The sequence below is a fragment of the Tachyglossus aculeatus genome, chromosome 1, assembly GCF_015852505.1.
Source record: "Tachyglossus aculeatus isolate mTacAcu1 chromosome 1, mTacAcu1.pri, whole genome shotgun sequence".
Classification (NCBI taxonomy): domain Eukaryota; kingdom Metazoa; phylum Chordata; class Mammalia; order Monotremata; family Tachyglossidae; genus Tachyglossus; species Tachyglossus aculeatus.
In genome coordinates this window covers 61,959,901-61,974,444 of record NC_052066.1, presented here as the reverse complement: position 1 = coordinate 61,974,444, position 14,544 = coordinate 61,959,901, and the positions used below count along the sequence as shown (strand labels likewise).

The 14,544-nt window shown below is 40.5% G+C and overlaps 1 protein-coding gene across 8 annotated transcripts in view; it reads right to left on the bottom strand.

The window, feature by feature from the left end:
- The window catches only part of TNIK (TRAF2 and NCK interacting kinase), a 560,172-nt gene that overhangs the window by 52,692 nt on the left and 492,936 nt on the right, over nt 1-14,544 (bottom strand). For all 8 annotated transcript variants that reach the window (XM_038749188.1, XM_038749204.1, XM_038749246.1 and 5 more), the window contains one exon: nt 8,167-8,351. In XM_038749188.1, the coding sequence (XP_038605116.1) occupies nt 8,167-8,351 (185 nt within the window). The remainder of the gene's footprint in view (nt 1-8,166; nt 8,352-14,544) is intronic.

The window sequence follows — 14,544 nt, the reverse complement described above, 5'->3', positions numbered from 1 at the left end:
GGTCTGTCCAAAACTGAGTCTTGGGCCAGCCTGGTTTAGATGCCCCCTTTCTCAAATTTTGGTCTGCACCCCTCTCTCTCATTTCCAAAATAAAAATGTAAGATTTGGGGGGAAGGGAGAAGGAGGGCTGATATTTTGCCACTACATTACTGGTACTAATTTCACGCTCCCTTTGTTCTTACCTCCAGGCTCTATGATGATTGAAATGACCAACTACCTGCTCAAAACCTAGGTCAGTATGGCATAAGACATGCTATACTTGCAATTTCCATGCAATTTAGACCCACAGAGAGAAACCTTTTTCAGGGATTTTACAACCCGGACAGATGAATGGAGGGGGCGAGGTGGGAAAGCGATAGACGAGAAACAGTGAAGATGGAAGAGGCAGTGTATAATAATGTCTAAAATTAAACATAGATTTCCTGAAATCACAAAAATAAGATGATGGAAGAGATGAGTCTGTACCTGGACTTGTGTTATAACACAATGGAAGGAGCAGCTAAAAACTCTTCAAAAAGGAATGAAGATATGTGTATTCCAGAAGGAAGAATTAGTCCTATCATTTTACAGGGAAATCAAAGTAAATGAATCCATTTATTTCCTGGCACTTTGATACAGCACTCCTTCATACACCATTGCCCAGCCAAATCAGTTTTGTGGGAGACAAGTGATTCCCTCCCTTAGCTAGTCTAGCACCCTGCTGCACTTGGCCCAGGAAATATTTACTTATTGGAGTCCAAAGATGCATTCTGGATCTTTAAAGACTCACCTGACCATTCTTCCTTTATTACAGTGGTCGCACGGGAGCTCAGACAGACCAACGGAGCACAGATGTAGTTCATCCCAACTAGCCCATGCTCTACACAAGATTTCTTGATTCCTCCCCATTCCTCTAGTGGGCTCGTTGTGGGCAGGGAATGTGTCCATTTACTGTTTTATTGTACTCCCCCAAACACTTAGTTCAGTGCTCTGCACAAAGTAAGCGCTCCATAAATACGACTGAATGAATTACTGCACATACGACTTACTGGACTGAAACTTCAGAATGAAATACGGAATAGGGAATGAAATCGGGAGGCAGCGTGGCCTGGTGAAACGAGCCAAAGGATGGGGGAAGCAGTACGGCCTAGTGGCAAGAGCTCGGGTTTGGGAGTCAGAGGACGTGGGTTCTAATCCCAGCTCCGCCACTTGTCTGCTGGGCGACCTTGGGCAAGTTGCTTCACTTCTCTGGGCCTCAGTTACCTCATCTGTAAAATGGGGATGAAGACTGTGAGCCCCACGTGGGACAACCTGATTACCTTGTATCTACCCCAGGGCTTAGAATGGTGTGTGGCAATAGTAAACACTTAACAAATACCATTATTATTATTATTATTATTATTATTATTATTGTTATTATACTTGCCCCAGTGCTGAGTTCAGTGTCTGGCACATAGTAAGTGCTTAACAAATACCATAAAAAATAGGAGGTAAATGAAAAGGAAATAGGAGAAGGCAGACAACTTATGCTGTAGTCTTTAATTCTATTTGTTCTGATAACTTTAATTCTATTTAATTCTATTTACTCTAATGACTTGACACCTGTCCGCATGTTTTGTTTTGTTGTCTGTCTCCCCCTTCTAGACTGGGAGCCCGTTGTTGGGTAGGGACCGTCTCTATATGTTGCCAACTTGTACTTCCCAAGCGCTTAGTACAGTGCTCTGCACTAAGTGCTCAATAAAAACGATTGAATGAATGAATGAATAGTCTTCTACTTGGTCCTTACACCCAAACAGATATCTTTCCCGTATCGTGTACAAGTGAGAATCTTCCATAGACTTGGCAGACAAGCAATATACTATCTTTCACCCCACCAAGGACAAATTTAGACTCATTATTCTCTTAAATGATTTCATCAAAACCCTCACTATGGTATTACTATCATTTTCTTTGATATTAACATCCTCTCCCTTTTTTCTGGGTGAAAATACAGTTTTTCCCCATAACAAATGAAAAAATATCCACACGTGGCTACGGATTCAGTAAGTGTTCTGGAAATATTTGTTGATAGTGACCATATTTCCTTGACAGTCTGATTGGTAGGGCAGCACGTACTAGAAATGACAGTATTTGTTAAGAGCTTACTATGTGCAGCACATTGTACTAAGCACTGGGAACGAATGCCCAGCTGGGAATTAGACATGGTCCTTCTGCTTCGGAGGGCTGACAGTCAAAAAGCACTGATTTAGCAGGTAGTTGCATTGTCCAAATGAATCCTCAAATACTCTTCCACGTAACTTTCACCAAACCTGTGAAATGTTTAAATGGTATTGGGGGAAGCAGTATTGCCCAGTGGATAGAGAATGAGTCTGGGAGTCAGAAGGACTGAGTTCTAATCCCGGCTCCACAAACTTGTCTGCTGTGTGACCCTGCGCAGGCCACTTAACTTCTCTGTGCCTCAGTTACCTCATCCATAAAATGGGGATTAAGATAGTGAGTGCTTTGTGTGACAGGGACTGTGTCTCCACCCTGATTAGCTTGTATCTACCCCAGGGCTTAGAAAGGAGCTCGACACATAGTAAGCACTTAACAAATACCTCATTATTGTTATCAAAACAAGAATCACAGCTAATACAAGTGTTTTGGTTCTAGTTTCAAACTGGATGGACTTGGACTTAGAGAAGCAGCGTGGCTCAGTGGAAAGAGCCCGGGCTTGGGAGTCAGAGGTCGTGGGTTCTAATCCCTGCTCCGCCACTTGTCAGCTGTGTGACTCTGGGCAAGTCACTTCTCTGTGCCTTAGTTACCTCATCTGTAAAATGGGGATTAAGATTGTGAGCCCCACGTAGGACAACATGATCACCCTGTATCCCCCCAGTGCTTAGAACAGTGCTTTGCACATAGTATTTGCTTAAGAAATACCATCATCATTATTATTATTACTACACACTCCATCGAACTACCATTTACCTGATTCTCCTTGGTTTGTGTGCAAGTTCCTCACTTGCCGTCAAGGGGAAGCAGAATGCTTGCAAATGAATAGGAATGGTGAATACTATTTTTTGTTCTCTTATCCAGCAAAGCACAGAAAAAAGCTTTTCAACAATAGAGTTGACCCAGAGCCTCTGAGACCTGCCTAATGGCTACCTTGCAGGCAGACTATTAGGAATGTGCATGATTTATTTATCTTCTAAAACCATTCATCTCCTAAAACCATACTTCTTCTTAATAGGCCTTTCAACTCTCTCCTTACATCCAAACCAATGGTTCCCGTCTGTTTGGCTGGAATAAAATCAGACAGAGCAAAGGGAGAATGTTCTTAAAATCTCCAAATACTGTATGAAATGAAGCCAGGCAAGGACATCATGATGATTGTAGTCTGAATATCTAGAAAGTTAAATGTTTTAAATCTCTTTCTGATCAAGACCTGATCTGAGAAGCAGCGTGGGTCAGTGGAAAGAGCCCAGGCTTTGGAGTCGGAGGTCATGGGTTCAAATCCCAGCTTTACCACTTGTCAGCTATGTGACTTTGGGCCAGTCACTTAACTTCTCTATGTCTCAGTTCCCTCATCTGGAAAATGTGGATTAAGACTGTGAGCCCCAGGTAGGACAACCTGATCACCTTGTAACCTCCCCAGAGCTTAGAACAGTGCTTTGCACACAGTAAGCACTTAATAAATGCCAGTTAAAAAAAAACAAACTAGTCAGTGTGGACCAACAGCAAATCAGCCTTGCTAGTTATGTGCATTTGTTCTTGAGTAGTAGCTTTGCATTTTCATAGCCTAATTTTCAATTAATATAATTTGCTTTTAAATGTCCTATTCAGATATGTTCTCAGGCTTCAATAATTGAGTTTAAAAATATAGTTCACAGCTATGTTAGTAATGAGATCAGTTCTGCAAAATGCCCTCAAACGAATGGTGAACGCCAGAAAAGTTGTGGCCAAAATGCTTCTGCAAAGCAGGGTGGCTCTTTACGTTCTTATGGGCACAGCACCTCTGAAATTGCCATGCGGCATGGAAGGCTACTGGCCCTTAGGTGGCTCCTAAAAATACAATAATTATTAAATGTTATTATTATTATGACCCTTCCTGGCCATACGATGAGTTGTGGAAAGATGGGCTTGTGGTAAGCCCAAGTAGCAGCATGACCCTGGGGAAAGAGAATGGACCTGGTAGTTGGAGGATCTGGTTTCTAATCCCAGTTCCATCACATATCTGCTGGGTGATTTTGGGCAAGTCACATAACTTCTCTGTGCCTCAGTTACCTCATCTGTAAAATGGGCATTCAATACCTGCTCTCCTAGACTGTGAGCACCACGTGGGGCCTGATTATCTTGTATCTACCCCAGAACTTAGTACAGTGCTTGGCTCCTAGCATAACAAATACCACAATTATTAGTAGTATAATTATTTGTCATAATTCTAATGTATAATGATTATATCTATAATAATATATTATAAGGCTAATACTGTGTATGCACTTGAGGCAAGCGGAGTGGATTCTGATTAAATCTGAAAAGATCTGTGTGATTATTTTTGGTCTAGAGTCTTGGCCAGGTGGAGTGTGGAACAGTAGGAAGTAAAAGAAGCCAAGTGAAAATGAGAGATGGATGAAAAAGCAAGATGCAAAAAAAAGAGGAAAATAAAGACATAAGCAGAGGGTTTAAAAGGACCAAAACAGAAACGGTAAAGGAGGAAATGTATATTGCTAAAGCCGGTAATTCAAAAGAGGGAGAAAAGGAATATGAAGCATGGTGGCAAGAGGAACATGGAAAAAGAGAGGTAAAATACCCTATACAAGGAAGAGAATTAATTTATTCTCCACTCTTGGAGTAATGCTAGGCTATTTTGCAACAACATTTCATAAAAAGCTTTTTTTCTTTTTGTGGGAGAGTAAGACAAATGCCCCAGATCCCTTCTGGGTATTTTCCTAAGCCTTTGATCTTTGAAATGATTGTCCCTAAATTATTCAAGAAGATGTATTGATGTACTGGCTGACAGCTTCATTCTAAAGTATATAATATTACAAAGAATATACCTAAACACCACTTTTAGGCATTCAATTGGGTAAACAGAACGTGATCTTAGACCCGTCATGTCTTCTAGATATTCTAGATATATGTACTTGGGATGAAATGGTTATGGAAATAATATTCCTGAATAAATAATTAATAATCATTATGGAAATAACATTCTCTGATAAATAATTAATAATAGTTATGGAAAATATATCCTAATAAATAATTAACATGTATTTTAGTGAAGATTGTCAAATTTTCACCTATTGCCTCATAGTTGTCTTCTTTCTACTCCTTAATTATTAGACATAAAATCACCAGTAGAAAACCTCGAGTCTTGAATTGCCTTGCATTTCGGTTGAATCACCCCATTCATTATCTCTCAAAAATCTTCTACTAAAAATTGTTGATAAAGGTTCCATAATTTAATTTCTCCAGGTTTTGGGTGAGGAAAATGGATCTTGATAGCTAATCTGAATAACCAACGCCTTGCCAAATGTTTCCTGTTTAGCATTCAGGCTTCTCATTTGACCTGGAGGCAGTATACACAGTTTCCCAATAACATGGGGGTCACAGACTAGCAAACTCCGTGTTGAGGAAAACTCATGTTAAAGTTAGTTTTCCTTCACCAAATTCCTGCACATTCACTCGGCCGTTTTTTTCCCCAACACCGGATCATTGTCTATGCAGACAGAAACTGTCAGGAGAACAGTCTCAAAATCCTAGCAAGCATTCTCTACAATGCACATAGTGAAGATACAAATTGGGGAAGGACCCCTTTGACTGACCCCAACTTGCCACAAGATTAAAGCCCAACAGGTACAAGTTTAAAAACCAGTCACAACTTTTATAATAATAATGATAATGATGGTATTTGTTAAGCGCTTACTATGTGCCAAGCACTGTTGGAAGCACTGGGGTAGATGCAAGGTAATCAGGCTGTCCCATGTGGGGCTCCCAGTCTTAATCCCCATTTTACAGATGAGGTAACTGAGGCCTAGAGAAATTAAGTGACTTGCCCAAAGTCACACAGCTGACAATTGGTGGAGCCAGGATTAGAACCCACAACCTCTGACTCCCAAGCCCGAGCTCCTTCCATTAAGCCACGCTGCTTTTGGGCACCAGTGGTTGCTTCAGAATATTGAAGTGCCAAGGAAATTCAATCATTCATTCATTCAATCATATTTATTGAGCGCTTACTGTGTGCAGAGCACTGTACTAAGCGCTTGGGAAGTACAAATTGGCAACATATAGAGACAGTTCCTACCCAATAACTGGCTCACAGTATAGAGGGGGGAGATGTCAATCAATGATATTTGATTAATGCAGGCCTAGGAGTCAGAAGGACCTAGGTTCTAATTCCATCATTTGTCTGCTGTGTGACCTTGGGCAAGTTGCTAAGCATCTCTGTGCCTCAGTTACCTCATCTGTAAAATGGGGATTAAGTGTGTGAGCCCCATGTGGGACAGGAACTGTGTCCCATCTGATTGACTTGTACCTACCCCAGAGCTTAGAACAGTGTTTGTCACATAGCAAGTGCTAAACAAATATTATTATTATTACCACTACTACTACTAATAATGATAATCTGACCACCAGAAGTCTCAGACTGTTGCTCTACTGATGGGGACCCCTCTTTCACTAAATAATAATAATAATAATAATAATAACGGCATTTGTTAAGCGCTTACTATGTGCCAAGCACTGTTCTAAGTGCTGGGGGGGATACAAGGTAATCAGGTTGTCCCACATGGGGCACACAGTCTTAATCCCCATTTTACAGATGAGGTAACTGAGGCACAGAGAAGTTAAGTGACTTGCCCTACATCACACAGCTGACAGCTGACAGCTGACTACTTTTATTCTTGCTACTTGTCCAGTGATAAATTCTGGTTCCCCAGAATTTTGGGGAACCAGGAGCAGCTGGATGAGACACAACACCCGGAAAAGTGGGGCAACCCATTCACCCCAGTGTTCTGCACACAGTAGGTACTCAATAAATACCAACTGATAGAATGATTGAGTGCTGGTGGAAGGTGTCCTGCTGCTAAGCTGCTGAAGTTAGTTATGATCAGCAGTCTTCTAAACTGGGGCTCTCCATAGAACAACAAACTGTCAAAGGTTCATTCCCACACTATTAGAAAGATGAGTTCCTATCCTTTTCTTAGCCTGCTCCATACAGGTCAGTGGCACAGTGATACTGGCCACCAGGCCTGTAGTCAGTCTATCAAAGACCTAGATAAAATTTCTGGGTGTATGTACTGTCTCGAGAGGAGAACGGAAAACAAAAAAGTTCAGAAATATTTGTGGTCAGGCTAGGGAGGTGACCTAGTCAAATTTTCCCCTGCAGGGGATGTAAATTAAATCTGGGGAGATTATAAGGAGTTGGAAACACCCAAAACCAGCACTAAGTTCTAATTTGTTGTGCTTTTTCCTTCTACATCTCTAAAAATCAAATAAGGGTCATCTTTCCAGAAGTTGGCAATTACTGTGGGTTCTGTCCTTAAAAAATCCCTGCCCCTCCCCTCTAGAATGTGCCAAGCCACTTGATATGGAAAATACTGGCCCAGATGTGTCCCTGGAACCAACAGATCCTGGATCTGGTTGGCGAGAAAGGGGTTTAAGGAAAGGATCCACTGCACCGGTGCCCTGTTCCACTTCCTCAATAAATCATTACCCACTCCCTGAACCTAAAACAGTTATTATTGTCATTATCATCGGGTCATTCCGATTCATAGCAACTCTATGGATATAGTTTATCCAGAACGTCCTGTCTTCTGCCATAATCGGTAACCTTGCTAACGGTTCTTCCATTATCGTTGTTATGGTTTCTATCCATCTAGCCGCTGGTCTGCCTCTTCTGCGTTTTCCCTGGACTTTTCCTAGTATTAGTGTCTTCTCCAGAGAATTCATTCTCCTGATTATGTGTCCAAAATCTGCTAATCTAAGGCGAATCATTTGGCCTTCCAAAGACCACTTTGGCTTAATTTGCTCCCAAATCCATTTGTTTATTTTTCAGGCAGTCCATGGTATTTGCAAAGGCCTTTTCCAACATCACACTTCAATCAAATCAATGCTCTTTCTATCCTGACCACATTTACGATTATTATTGCTATTCTTAGAAGTGATGCTGCACTGGCAAATGTATACCGGGCCGAAAATGTCTCTTACATGAGCCGGGGGATATCGCTGACAGGCACCGTCCCATCCTGGGCCTCATTTTCTGCATCTTCTTCTTCTTCCTCGCTACTTTCTGACTCCTCACTGGAGGAAGAGTAATCAGTCACCTTCTTCAGGGGTCGGTTGGGCTCTTCGATCCGCAATTCTCTTAATTCTTTGGCTAATGCGGTCAGGTCCTGCAAAGGAAGAGTAAGCCCTCTAGGTGAACGGGATTAAGGATAAAAATAATTTGCGTATCTCTGAAAGCCAATGTTACAGCATGAGCCACAAGGAAAATAGCTCTCCAAAATCGTTACAAATATAGTTATCGGAACAGGACAAACAGAAGACAATGTTTGTGGCATATAGCAATAAAAAAAATTAAAAAATGAAACTCATTTTATTCTTGTACAAACAAAAATCAGTGGCTAGGCCGCTACTGTTTATATCGGAATATGCATTTTATATGTATATAAATTGTGCATACATATATATTTGTTCTCATTTTATTTTAGAAAGGTGAAGTTCAGTCACCATCAGAGTAAACTGGAAAACAACGTGGGTTGAAAAGATCACTTTAAGAATTTCTCCCTGAGTAGCCTTGCCTTGAGACTCTCCCAGAGAGATCTGGGTCATGATTTTTTTCCCAGGTACAAATGCCACTGGAAAATGAGTGATGGCATCATCCAGAGTGTCATGAGATTCCCAAGGCTCCATCTCCTGGAATGGTACAACTGAATTTGCAGAATCTTGAGGATCAAGAAAACACCCCTTGACTCATTCCAAACAATTCCAAATTAATTTAGAGTCATGGATCGCGAGTCATCCGAGAGGAAGGAAAAAAGGACCACTAGAAATAGGATCAAGATTTGATTATATACACATTTCACTAGCAGAATCTGGCTCTATCTGCAATCATCAAACACTTCAAGGGAGAAATAATTTTTCAGTTTACCATGACTTTGATGAAACCTTGACCCTTATGTGAAAGTGTGCCATTTAAATTAAGGGGACGTTGCAGGCACGTGTGGAGAAGAAATTATCTGTTATTTTACATGCTCTTACAGCGGTGCAGAGGGAAGCAGTTCAGCAAAAGCGCGATAGCTCTAATTAGAATGGGTTAGGGTTTTTTTTTAATTGTTTTTCATGGCCCAAAGCATGCACATGATGAGAAGAAGCATTGCAAGTGTCAGTCTTACCATTTCTCCCTATATTAGTGACCGAGGTAGGCATCATTGCATTCGGTCAGAGATAAAGGATTAGGGAGAAAGAAACTCATTGAAAAAAAACCTAAATTCCACCATTTCCTTATGGCCATATTCTCTCTTTATTGCAGTCCATACATTTTGTGTTGACTATCCAATTGAGGGTAGGATTCACTAATTAAGACCATCTAAATTGGTCTTAAAAATCTCTCCCTTTGGCACTTAGGAAACATACAAAAAATATTCAGATGGGTATAATTAAAGCTGGGTATGTCATTATATTTTTAGTAGCAAATTAGTAATATTTTCCAGTGCAGCTTGTACTTTAGTTATTATCTTAGGGATGGGAAAGCAATACACTTTTTGTTTTCGAAACTCAGAATGGCCAGTTACTCAAATGAAACTCCCCAAAGTGCTAAGTGTGAAGAATAATCTATCCTTAATTCCTCATAAATCACAAGGAAAGTGTTATGAAAATTTGCCTTGAAGTCACTCCTAAGTGGACGTCAACTCCAAGGGGAATCCTTAGAAATATATCAAATTGCTGTCCATTTCCTTGCCCTACCCTTAAAGTAAAGCTCCTATCTATCCCCAAAGAATCTGCTGGCAACATCTGAGGAGACTGGATTACAATCGATCAATCATATTTTATCAGTCATACTTATTGAGCATCCCCTGTATGCAGAGCACTGTGCTAAGCGTTTGGGAGAATACAATACAATAGAGTTGGTAGAAATGTTCCCTGATCACAATGAGCGTACAACCTTAGAGGGGGAGACAGACATTAAAATAGCCTTTGAAGACTTCAGTGGCTATTACGGTAAGAGGACTGCTATATTGGTGTGGGAGAATATTCATCACGAGACCATCTCCTGCAAGATTCTCTAGCTTCAGCAATTGGCCAGGAAAGCATGTGAAGTGAATGGGCTTGCTTTATTTTATTTTATTTTTTGGCAGGGACAAATATGAATCGCTTGTCCTCATAGGCAGGGAGAAGAAACTGAAGGATCTGTTTTAACTCTTGCAAAAAGTTAACTACTGGAGAAGAATATGTTATTCGGGCAAGAAAAGGAATATGACAATTATAATTGGGAAGTAAATTTCATTGCCAATATTATTAAGCCGCTCAGCTTTACAGTCACTTGACCGGTACATATTTCTGCTAAGTTTTATGGAATACGGCTGTTCTTTAAAATGTTAGCTGTAATTAAGAAATGCTTTAAAATGCAAATTAAAGAGAGAATATGGTTTTAAAGATGTTATTTCCAATGCTGATAATTTTGTGAGTGAACTATAATAAAATATATAGCCATGATAACTGAATACTTCAATTCAGACTAAGATCATCTCTGCATCTAGCCATTTGGTCTTTCTCAACCAAAGAAAATTGGCCTGGGACCCAAAAGGAGAGCCATTTAGAAACGTTTTCCACTATCCCAAAGCCTGCTCTTTGAAATGTATGCTTATCAATTTCATTTGCAGTTGGAACATAAGACTATGAGGAATATCATACTAGGTTAGAGCAAAAGCACATCCACCCCAGTATTCTGTCTCTAGCATTAATCCCCAGAACTCTTAGAAGAATGTCATGAGAAAGATCATGAGGGTGGGCTCCTAGACAATCATTCTCATGAATGAGAGTGTATTTCCTAATATCCCTAATTTTTCCCTCTGAAGTCCAACTCTCTCCGCTCATAATTATAGATCTTTTGATGATAAATTTATCCACCACCTTCCGGAATCGATAATTTCTGGCTGCAGTACTACCAATAGAAATCATTTCTTAATGGTTTTCAATAAGCGCTTACCGTGTGCCAGGCACTGTACTAAGAACTGGGGTAAAGATACAAGCTAACCAGGTTGGACACAGTCCCTGTCCCACATGGAGCTCACAGTCTTAATCCCCATTTTACAGATGAGGTATCTGAGGCACAGAGAAGTGAGGTGACTTGCCCAAGTGCACACAGTGGGAAGAAATGTTCACTGGGTTCTGATTTCTACCACCTTTAAGCTTCAATGGGTGCCTGTCTTCTTGGTGATGGAGACAATAGTGAACAGCAATTCTGTGTTTGCCCTGTCTCATGCTTCAAGATATTGTAAGTAACAATCAGCCTATGGCATCCTCTTTCAGCCTTTGACTTTCCTAGCTCTTAGTACAGTGCTCTGCACACAGTAAGCGCTCAATAAATATGATTGAATGAATGACTACAGCTTCAAAATCTTTACAGCCTAACCTTGTTGGAGGAGAGGCTGCATGCTCTTTAATCCTTTCAACTGCCTGCCTTTTCATTTTCTCCAGACTAGAAATAAATGGAATAGTAAGCTTTTCTGTAATTTAAACTTTCCCTCTGCATTTTCATAAAATACCTACATTTTTGCTGCACGGCTACAGAGCACGACTTAATTTTTACTCAGTATTAGAAATGAAGTGGGGAGAAATCCATATAGGAAGAGAGAGGGCATTTCAGAATTCCCCAACTTTTAAGAGTGACTTGCAAAAATGTGTAGAAGCAGCGTGCCTCAGTGGAAAGAGCCCGGGCTTTGGAGTGAGAGGTCACAGGTTCAAATCCTGGCTCTGCCACGTGTCAGCTGTGTGACTTTGGGCAAGTCACTTCACTTCTCTGTGCCTCAGTTACCTCACCTGTAAAATGGGGATTGAGACTGTGAGCCCCCCGTGGGACAACCTGATCACCTTGTAACCTCCCCAGCTTTTAGAACAGTGATTTGCACATAGTAAGCCCTTAATAAATGCTATCATCTATTATTATTATTATGTAGGCCTGTCAGTCTAGAATCAATCAATGGTATTTATTGAGCACTTACTCTGTGCAAGCACTAAACTAAACTCTGGGGAGAGTACAGAGTTGGTAGACACATTCCCTGTCCACAATGAGCTAAGAGTAGAAATAATTTACCTTAGCATGAGTCAGGGAATTTAACTGGATGTTTCATTACCATTCCATTTTTAATAACTTGCTTTAACACAGGTGGTAGAAACATTGTTACATTAAGCAGCCATAATCTGGGGTTCACTGACATCCCCGAGTTAAGGATTGATATTTAATTCTTCGACATTATCCACTTTCTCAGAATAACGACCTCTTTCTAGAATTGCATTGCTTGACTGCCTCCAACTTGGAGTGAAAAAAAAATATTCAACAGACAAGAATGCGAGGGCTCTTCAGTATCAAAAGTGTGTGTCTTTCTACAGAACCAAGAGAAGGTGACAAAGTCTATAATACCAGACAGCAGCTAAATAGTCCTTAGTTGTACGGAATCCTTTGATTCAATATTCAATGGACTCAATTCAATGTAATTTCAAGAATCACATAGCTCATTTCATCTGACATAGTGTGAACATTTTGCTTAATTAGATGCTTCTTTAAATCTTTTAAAACAAATGATCTGGGTGCTTCTATAATATTTTAGGCAAAATTTACCTCTTACAATGTATTAAAAGAAACACAACTGAAAACTAGGGTCTTACTGATTTTTTTTTCTTTGTAGGACTTCTAACTGCTCTCTGGTAAAAAAGAAAAAAAAAACAAAAAAAGCTACAGCCTGAACAAATATTAATAGTGAAATTATTGTTTGTTAAATTTACTAATCTATTTGCCATGTATTCCACAGCAGGGCATTTAAAACGGCTATTTTAACTTTTCCGAGATGGTATAGAATTTTACAACATTGACAGAAAATACATTTCAAAGGGGCATTTGATTAATTGAAAAGTTAATGTAAGAACCTTGGCAAAAATCTCCAAGTTCAAAATAAAGCTATGACCCTTAAGCCATACAGTTGTTTTCCCTTGCCGACGCATTTTTTTTTTATTTTTAGCCTCTCAAATTCGCCCCAGTTGTTTAAATGCCACTGAGTTAAGACTACTGGAGAGATGACTTAACTGTTTAGAAACCAACGTGAAAACCTAAGAATACGGAGGCATCCAAATGGAATCCAACAGCCCTCGACTTTTAAACTGTTAGACTGATGAAATCCAAATGCAGAGCCCTTTCCCCCAGGCAGCTGTCATCTGTCTATCAGGAGGCTCATTAGTGTTGATTTAAAGCACACGCACAACCATTTCATCAGCAGATGTGTGCTGCAGTGCCTTCCTATTTGTTATGTGGTCTAAATGAAAGCGAATTGACCCCGCAGTAACCCCCAGTCTTTTCCCTCATGAAGAAAGGAGCGTACTTATTAAGAGGGGCATATTTTTAATGGGCTCCTCTTCCCCTTCTCATATCACTAGCTAGAGCTGCAGGCAGAGATTTATGATTTTGTGGGGCATCACATTTGGCTGTCATCTGAACACGGTTGCCCTTTGTCTGAAGTATACACTCAATCGCACTTATTGAGCGCTTACTGTGTGCAGAGCACTGTACTGAGTGCTTGGGAGAGTTCAATATAACGATAAGCAGACACACTCTCAGCCCACAAGGAGCTTACAGTTTAGAGGAGTAGTTCAGCATTCTACCCACTTTGTAAACCATCCAAAGCAAGACAACATGGTGTCACATACCGTATTTCGGGAGGGCTGATATCATACAGCCATAACTGAAACTTCCTTATCGAAATGTTATAACAGCTCCACATCTACCTATGGGCAGAGCTCACAGACATTATGGAATCTCTTCAGTCTATCTGGCCCCCCAGCCCAACAGGATGAAACTCTATAATAACAATAATTGTGTAAATTGATAAAAGTTACTGTGCACCGAACACAGTACTAAGCATGGGGTTGACAGAAGATTATCGGTCCCTGTTCCACATGGGGTTCACAGTCTAACAGGAGGGAGAACAAGGGTGGAATCCCCATTTTACAGGTGATATATAACCGAGGCAAAGGGAAGTTAATGGACTTGCCCAGGATCAAGTGGAGGAACCGGGATTAAAACTGGCTGGAAGGCCAATACTCTAACCACTAGGCCATGCTGCTTCTCACTCTCCACGATACGGTGGCATGCCTCAGAATGACTCATTCCATGCACATGAAATAGTTTCCAAAAGACTTCTCAGATTAAGAGAACCACTAAGGCGAGTGTTTGCAGGGGATCAAACAGAAATTGGTGTTTTCATTCTTCTAATTTACATTCAGTCCTTTTAGGAAATCCCCACAAATAACAAAGCTATATTCTTGACGTGGGAAAAATGTCTCCATTGAGCAGCCGCCTGACTTGCCGGCATT